We start from the raw sequence: 8,747 nt of genomic DNA on the forward strand, positions 1-8,747 counted from the left end.
GGCGCGGCGGCCGGTGAGGCAGCGTACGGGTACTGCTCGTAGGCTGCAGCGGCGGCGGCCGCCGAGTACTGGGCGTAGGCAGCTCCGGTGTAGTCGATGTAGGGTGTAGTGGAAGCGGCGGCTGCTGCGGGTTGCACGTGGGGAATTACCACTCCTGGCTGCACAAAGGCCTGTGGATAGACATAGTGAGCAGGTATCCTGTTGAAAGATGGGAGAGGGAGTTAGAGTTGGTAGGCGAGCCGGCGCCTGAGCGTCACATCCATACTTCCGAACTAAAACAAACTCAATTTAGTTGTTGTTATGTGCATAGGGTTGCCACAATAACTAGACTGAACGGACCGATTCCCGGTTCACTGGCCCAAAGAGCAGCATCGCTCCACAGCACAGCATTAGGGCCCAGCTACAGGGGAGTGTTCAGTGTTCCTTGAGAATATTATGCCTAATGCAATTAGAATCTTCAGAAGGACCAGGATTACTGGTGTCAGTTTTAAGACGACTCTAAAGGAGTAAGCTTGATTACTCCATCTGGAAAATTGCGGTATTTCTTTTTCAAAACACCTGTAAGTAATTTTTATTACCCTGCTTCTCACTTATCTGGTCGACTCTTAGTAAAATTATTTCCTGCAATACATTTATAATTAGTAACTGAGCGGTTTGACAGCATCGCTATAATGAGCTTGACAATAGCAACAAAATGGCTGAACCCTGACTTTATGTAAAAGTCTTCTCAGGGAAGGAGGGAAGAGTGTATTGTGGCAACCCTACTTAAGTTGCTATGCAGACTCAGCACACATTAATTTCTCTGCAACCTCAGTCACCCTTATTAAAAATAAGGAAAAAAAAAAACAACAACAAAAAAACCAACACAGGCGACAAAGGAGTTTAAATGAAAAGTTCACAAGTGTGGTAAACACAGCAAGAATCACACTTTCCAAACGAACGAATAGTGCAGCTCACTCCGTCACAAGAGGCCATTGAGGGGAAGCTACAGAGATGCTATTAAATCCATAACAGTGACTCCTAAGTACATGTGCATCACACTTCTATAAAGTTCGTACGGACACAAGGGTCAAACCTGTTTGATTATCAGGCCACTGATGTCCTGTTTTGTGCCAGCTTGTTTATTTCTATGCAAGACATACAGCATAGAGTTTTTTGGGAGGTGGGCATAAGATTAAATCTAAATAGATCTCGTGCTTAACAAAAGTAAAAAAAAAAACAGATGTACAGCTTAAGAAATAACCATTCTGAACATATCAGTACGCACTTTCCCATCTTCTCCGAGTCACAAAGCTTGCTTCCTTGGCTTGTTTACTTAGCTCTTTAGTTTTGAAAACTGGTCATATTGTTGTCTTAGCACACAAGTGTACATTCAAGTTCATCTCATAGTTGTGTTTTATCATATAACAGGAATTCTAAAAACAATATACTCTGTATCATTCTCATTTTACATTCATAACCCTGTCTTGCATCTAGATTTCCACGGAGAAGTCGTTCATATACACAACTCCTTTCTGGTCAGAAAATCTTTATAAATGAATAAAAAATTGCTTGGAGATTCACTACAATTTCGTACTGAATTTTAGCTTTACAGACAACTCTAAAGACTATGCCAATATTTTAGTGCACTACAAGCACAGATGCAAATTCCAACAGTAAAAACTGTCCTCTCTTCTCCAAATTAATGATGTAATGGAAAGGTTTTTCTTTGTTTCAGTTTTAAAATAACTTCAATATTTACTCAAGTGGTCAACAAGGAAACATTTCAATCAAAAGAAACGCTGTCAACTAGATTAATAGCAAAATATAGTTTAAAATGTGACAGTCAGGCTTTAGAAGACCCTAGTTTTTGTTACAAGAAATAAAGAGCTCAACTGATTGAAAAAGGAATATTAGCAGAGAGAAATGTTCAGCTGCCGTGTTTAAGACATGAAAATCACAATCATAAAAACCCAACACGTCAATGAAAATGTCATTTTCTACTATGTGAAGGAACAAATGTAGAAAAAATAAATAAAAAAAAGAGTGGCAAATAGGAATTGGGAAGAAAAAGAAAACATAAAACCTTAAGCTGGATTTTTAACACTCACCTAATTTATGAAGTGATTAGCCAGAAGCGCATTTGAAGCATACTTAGGCTGGCTCTGTACATTTAAATACACATCATTACCTGACCTCTCCATACAAAATGGATGAGCATAAACAAGCATTTTATATTGGTCACCGATTAAGTACACTCCTAATAAATATAATGCTTTCTTAAGAACAGAGGTATAAAACCAAATTTGAATTCACCAAGAGCCTCTTCTGCATCACTTAAGAGTCACTTTAACATCACATCAAAGGAATCTTTACATACAGCATTTATGAAAAAGAGTAATTCTAACAGAAGAGACAGTAAGCAAGCTTATCTAGCTGCTTGTGTTGACTTGAACTGATGTTACGGAGATTTTCTGAAGACAGGAAGACACTTGGCCATATCCTTGAACAAGACAGAAAGATACATGTGCTCCCACTTAAAACTCTTGTGACTTGTTTTATTTAAGCCAAGTAGCTAACAGGTGGTGAAGTTATGAAACATTATCTGTTTGCCACTTCTTACCCTACAATAAACATAAACCCTGTGCAGGCTGCTCACCACCATGCCATTTCACACATGATGATTGACAGCATAAGCTGCAGTGGGGCTATTTTTTATCATCTGTCATGCTACAACTGTTTTGAGTCGAGTAAAATGGCTTTATATGGCCAAAGTAAATTTCTACCTACTGCAGAGGCCAGCACATGTAGCTCTCAGCCATTCAGAGCCCCACTGCTTTTAAGACTCTGCTAGGTCAAAAGTAGAAAAAGCAATTCCTGGTTATGCTGGATATCCTTAGTATCCTTAATTTTAAATAAAAGTTGCTGCTTTACTTTTAAGAGTAAGAGTGTGAGAATTTGCATGGCTTAAACTTTCTTTCCTGGCAGTAGTTTCTATTTTGCAACATATATTTATTGTTTTATGCTTCTGCAATAAAGGAAAACAGAAGCCACATTTAACTTCAGCAGTAAGCATAGTTTTGGGATATTCAAAATCAAATGACATACACTTATGCCACGTGCATTACGACCTTCATTGTTGTTACAAGATTTGTTTTTAAACAAGACCTGAAAAAGAATCCTACAAACAAAAATAAAGGGAAATAGAATTGTTTCAAAGGAAAGAAAAGATTTTCTACACTAATGCAGAGAGCTGTGGAATACAGAAATTCAGCAGTAGCACATTGTTGACTCTCAACATTAAATTCTAGTGAAAATAGATGTTCCACTTTGAACAAAATGTTTTGCTTTGGCCCTTACATGGCATCATCTGGTTTTCTAAGTGTAACTGAAGAGCGAGTAGATTTTCATCAATGCTCAGCTTTCCTTACAGCAGAAATAGGTTATGTAAACATCAAGGCATACAAGTCCCTTAATATTCTTCCTTTTATATTTGTGCCTGATACCATTAAGAGGATACTTAGTGTTCTGCATTTAACTGCCAATTATTCCGGCTTCATTTCCTCTTTCCAGATTATCTGTAGTCTAGTATTGTACAGGTCTTTTGATCATCAACTCAAGAAAGGGCTTTTCCATCTCTTAAGAAAAGCAGAATTGCCTGACTCTTGGAAGATAATACCAAGCAAGTAGTATCAGCTAACTGTTTGATAATGAACTCAATAACTGTGGAGTTAACTCTGTTTTTACTAGAAACAGTGGGCATGTTCTAATTTTGATCAAGGTAAATATTTTGGACAGAAAATAAAGGGTAAAAAATCTCTCCAATAGAATAAGTCATATCCTACAGCAGTACCTCTGCATAACCTCATAGTTTCCCACCAATATTAAATTACAGATGCAAAATGTGAAAAGCTATTTTAGGAGGAAAAGTCATTTCCCCCCTCCATAAACTCCTGTCAAATTCATAGTATTTTAAGAAACAATCTTGAAAACAGAGCTGTGTAGATCACCATGATCAAACAGCTTTCTACGAAACACACCAAGAGTAAGACAGATGCTGAATGTAGAGCATATTACTTGGTAGATTAATTGATCTCTGCAGCACTGAATAAAGAAAAATTTCCAACATTTTATTTAGCTTCATGCATTGAAGCTAATCTAGTTTCTGGCTCCCTCCACCACAATAACGTTGTACTTAATTCACAGTATTGTACTTCTTCATCTTCTCAGTAAAAGTAATCTAACATAATTTGCCAATGTTTTTCAGTTTCTTGTTTGATAGGTGGGGAACCATATCAAAACACTGCTGACCATACCAGAATATGGCAGCAGCTCACTGACTTGCCATCTGGTAGGAAAAAAACCCACAAAACAAACCACAAAACAGCTGGAGGTTTTTTGTATGGATGAGCAGAGTATTGGTAACGAATCACCACCATGACCCATTTTACACAGCGTATTAGTAAAGTGTAGTTTTAAAAAGTGCAACTGCACAGAAGGAAGAAAGGCTTTAAGGTGGCCATATATTTCAGTGCAATGCATGTCACATCCTTTAAGAGTGAACTCTTCAATAAAGACAGATTCAAGCAACAATCCCTCTTATTTCAAAGGAATATAGTGAATGAAGATGTTTATTCACCCTAATGAATGCTGTTCTTCTTAATCTGAATTACACTCTTTTGAAAAAGTACAGGTCATTGGAAATTTTGAGGAGGAAGTAGGATTCATAATCTCCTTTGTTTGCACATACCAAAAAAAAAAAGGCAAAAGACAAGGATTAAAAATGACCAATTTGTATACACATGACCCTGCAACTGACATTCCCTTTCTTCAGATTGATGTACATCGCATTAGAAATAAAACATTATTCAGCTTGCTGGAAGAACTTCCCTGACCTAAACACAATTTACATGATCTATTGTTGGCTCTGGGTAAGGAAAGCAAGAAAAGAGCCCTACATTTGCACAGTCCTTTTAGCAACGGATTGCCACAGGTTCTCCTTTTTCTGTTGTGCTCAGCAAATCCCCAGTCTCTCCACGGCTGATCCTGGGGCAGTCCACTGGTTCCTCTGTGCAACAAGTGCTTTAGCAGCTCTGGAGGCAACGTGCTCCACCTTCTCCTGACCTCAGTGCAGGCATCATAAACTGATGACTGCATACACACTGTCGTTTCCTCTGACTTCAAAGAAGTCAAACAAAATACAGCAGAGGACAATCGAAAGAATGAAAATAAGAGGATAAAAAGTTTTCCACAACCTCCCCACAGGTCTCAGAAGAATCAACATTCTCTTTTAGAAGTGCGTGAGGTATATAGGAAAACCTTTTTCCTATGGTTTTGAGGACAAGAACTGTTCCCTGCCATTTTGATAAATTAAGCTGCTGAGGAGCTATCATTGCTTAATAAAGAGCTAGGTACGATATTCTAAAGCTATTCTAGTCAAATAAACAAAATGCATTTGTGACACATTTTCCCTACTTTGTTGTTAGCTTCATTAGCAAAATGCATTATTTTGCAATGAGTTTCTCAGTCAGTGTGCATTAGTGAAGTGACACTGTATGGAAAGTTTAAAGCAGACTTCACCTCCTAATTATATGCCTGTAAGAAGCAAGAGTTAGATCTGCTTAGGAATAGTACACTAAAGTAAAGGAGAAATGCACTACCTATTAAAGAGAAAAGATATCTCAAATTAGAAAGCCCAAATGGACGCACATTGTTAATAAGGAGCTCCACACCCCTCCCAAGAACAAACCCCCCCACAAATTATGAACATGCAAGCAATACGTTGATTCACTTAAAAATCAAGAAGTCACACAATTTAGCACTCACTACAAAATATGGTTAAAAAAGTCACAGGCTACAGCTTGAAAGCAAGGGAAAAAAAAAAAAAGCAAATTTTAGCACTCACTAAAAAATAGGTTAAAAAAAGTCACGGGCTACAGTTTAAAAGAAGGGAAAAAAAAAAAAAGGCCCTTTGCTCCCCATGGCAAAGTTCAACAACAAAACCAAAATTAAAAAGACCCCCCAAAAAAACTTTCACTACAGCTCTTTCAATTAAATAAAAGCACACAGTTTAGCTATCAACACCACTTCATTACTGTAATAAATAAAAAAATAAAAAAAGCACACGGAGGTCTATTGACTATATGAAAAAAAACATACATGCATCGTTAATCACCATTTTAGCTTGTTTGTGTTTGAGTCTACTGGTTACAGAGTTTAATTCCAAACAGAACTATTCCACCTCTTATCATCATATCCTTCTGATCAGTTATCTTAACTGTAAACGATCCCTGTCAGATTAGAAAGAGATAAATAACATTGAGTCAAGCTGAAAAAAGAGAAATGGGGCACAGCAATCTTGCATCAAGTCATACCTCCTTGTTTTATCATAGGGTCATACGGGACTGGACCGCTTAGGTGGAAGGGACACGTCCCACACAACTTGACTCAGCTGCGGCATTAGAACATGACCGACAAGGTGAGCGCATTTACGGGTATACATTTGAAAGTCTGAAAACTTTGCAATTGCTGGTGAGTTTACAAGGCTGCTACTGCAAGAGGCCTTCAAGGATCATACTTTGTCTTTCCTTTTTTTTTTTTTTTCTTTTATTTTTTTTAAAAAAATTATTTTTCCTCCCCTGTTTGAGATCCCACTGAACAGACTTACCCAAAAGGCCTCTGTATCAGAGCTGGATGAAGTTGCTGGACACCAAAGGCAAAACCTACGAACAAAAAGCACGTTATATTCTCTGTATGGGTGTTCTTTTGGCCACTTTTATGCCATATAAATACACGCACACCAATGCAGAGCAACAGCCTTCAGTAACCACCTCCAGTGACAGTGTCTGAGTGGCTGTACAATCACCAATCGGAAAGTAAAATATATCAGTTCGGATATACGCGCAGACGTACACGTGCACAAAACTTAAAATACTAAAGCACATGCTTTCCTAGAGATGTTCAGAATGACTTTTTCTACATAAAAAGCACAGCATTTTCATTCACATTTTGTGCTCCATTTTGGTCCCTAACTTTAGCCTCTTAAGGATGATATTGTACTTTCTATTGATCAGCGTATTTGTATTAACCCATTGTACTTTCTACAGACTTCACGTTCAAGCCATCTCCACTTATGAGGACTTAGCATGGGAGTAAAACCCTAAGTTCATCTCTGTTCTTCAAACAGCCCAAGTTTAACCCCCTTCTTCCCTTGATGGGCACCTAATTATTCGCACAAGTGTTCCTCAGGCTAAGCACAGAGGAATTCAGAGCACTTTTATTTTTTTTAAAAAAATTATTTTTCCTCCCCTGTTTGAGATCCCACTGAACAGACTTACCCAAAAGGCCTCTGTATCAGAGCTGGATGAAGTTGCTGGACACCAAAGGCAAAACCTACGAACAAAAAGCACGTTATATTCTCTGTATGGGTGTTCTTTTGGCCACTTTTATGCCATATAAATACACGCACACCAATGCAGAGCAACAGCCTTCAGTAACCACCTCCAGTGACAGTGTCTGAGTGGCTGTACAATCACCAATCGGAAAGTAAAATATATCAGTTCGGATATACGCGCAGACGTACACGTGCACAAAACTTAAAATACTAAAGCACATGCTTTCCTAGAGATGTTCAGAATGACTTTTTCTACATAAAAAGCACAGCATTTTCATTCACATTTTGTGCTCCATTTTGGTCCCTAACTTTAGCCTCTTAAGGATGATATTGTACTTTCTATTGATCAGCGTATTTGTATTAACCCATTGTACTTTCTACAGACTTCACGTTCAAGCCATCTCCACTTATGAGGACTTAGCATGGGAGTAAAACCCTAAGTTCATCTCTGTTCTTCAAACAGCCCAAGTTTAACCCCCTTCTTCCCTTGATGGGCACCTAATTATTCGCACAAGTGTTCCTCAGGCTAAGCACAGAGGAATTCAGAGCAGCCTCTGCATCGTGCGCACGTCCCTTGGCACTCTTCTTCCTCTCGCTGTAAAGCAGCAGTTTGGGAAGTGCCCAGGACATCAGATTGGCTCAGATGTGATCTGAGGAAGAGCCCTTTCATTTTGAAGTCTGCATAATAGCTCCCATCTTCTCGAGGAGTCTGCATTAAGATATTGTTTGTATGAATAAGACCGCACACATTGGAAGCGATTCATTCCTAGGCCAGTCTTTCCCTGCAACGATACTGTAAATGGTCAGCGCCGCCGCACTCCCAGCAGCAGGAACAGCCAACTGAGTGTCTGAGCTGTGGAAGTCTTCCTGGGGAACTGCAGATGTTTTATCTCTGATTGCTTTTATGTTTTTATTTTATGGTATGGGGTGGTTTTTTTTTTGTTTGTTTGTTTAAATCAGTCACGTGAAAAATGGGCAGAAAGCTACCACATGCTGCCTTTAAATATCAAAACCAAAGCACACCCGAACAAACAGTCAAGAGTACTGCAGGAAAAGTGCTGGGCAGCTCCACCTGCTTTTTGTTTCAAAGTTTCGCTCTCTTCAGAAACGTGAGGAACACAAGAGAGAGAAAAGCCCTCCAAGGGCCGCTTCCTCACCTGGCTGCATGATCCGCGGCTTGGCCCCCAGGTACGCCAGGTTCACGTTGGCTTTCCTGCCGTCGATGATGGGGTTGGGGTCTTTACAAGCCCTTTCAGCAGCAGCTCTGTCAGCCATGGTGACCTTAACGGGCGACGCGGCGCGTTAGACCCCGCTCCGCGCCGACGGGGACGCCTCTTGCCCTCCTCAGCGACCCACCTGCCCCTCGGTGGGCGCT

At 39.5% G+C, this 8,747-nt stretch overlaps 1 protein-coding gene across 1 annotated transcript in view; it reads right to left on the minus strand.

Moving 5' to 3' along the window:
• The window catches only part of RBM24 (RNA binding motif protein 24), a 9,469-nt gene extending 819 nt beyond the window's left edge, over window positions 1-8,650 (minus strand). The window contains exons 1-3 of the mRNA XM_010000992.1: window positions 8,530-8,650; window positions 7,317-7,371; window positions 1-198 (exon numbers count right to left, since the gene is read on the minus strand). Coding sequence (XP_009999294.1) covers window positions 1-198; window positions 7,317-7,371; window positions 8,530-8,647 — 371 coding nt within the window. The 5' untranslated portion in view covers window positions 8,648-8,650. The remainder of the gene's footprint in view (window positions 199-7,316; window positions 7,372-8,529) is intronic.
• Between the last annotated feature and the right edge of the window lie 97 nt (window positions 8,651-8,747).

This window comes from Chaetura pelagica, unplaced genomic scaffold (assembly GCF_000747805.2).
Source record: "Chaetura pelagica isolate M959 unplaced genomic scaffold, ChaPel_1.0 scaffold104, whole genome shotgun sequence".
NCBI classification, from domain to species: domain Eukaryota; kingdom Metazoa; phylum Chordata; class Aves; order Apodiformes; family Apodidae; genus Chaetura; species Chaetura pelagica.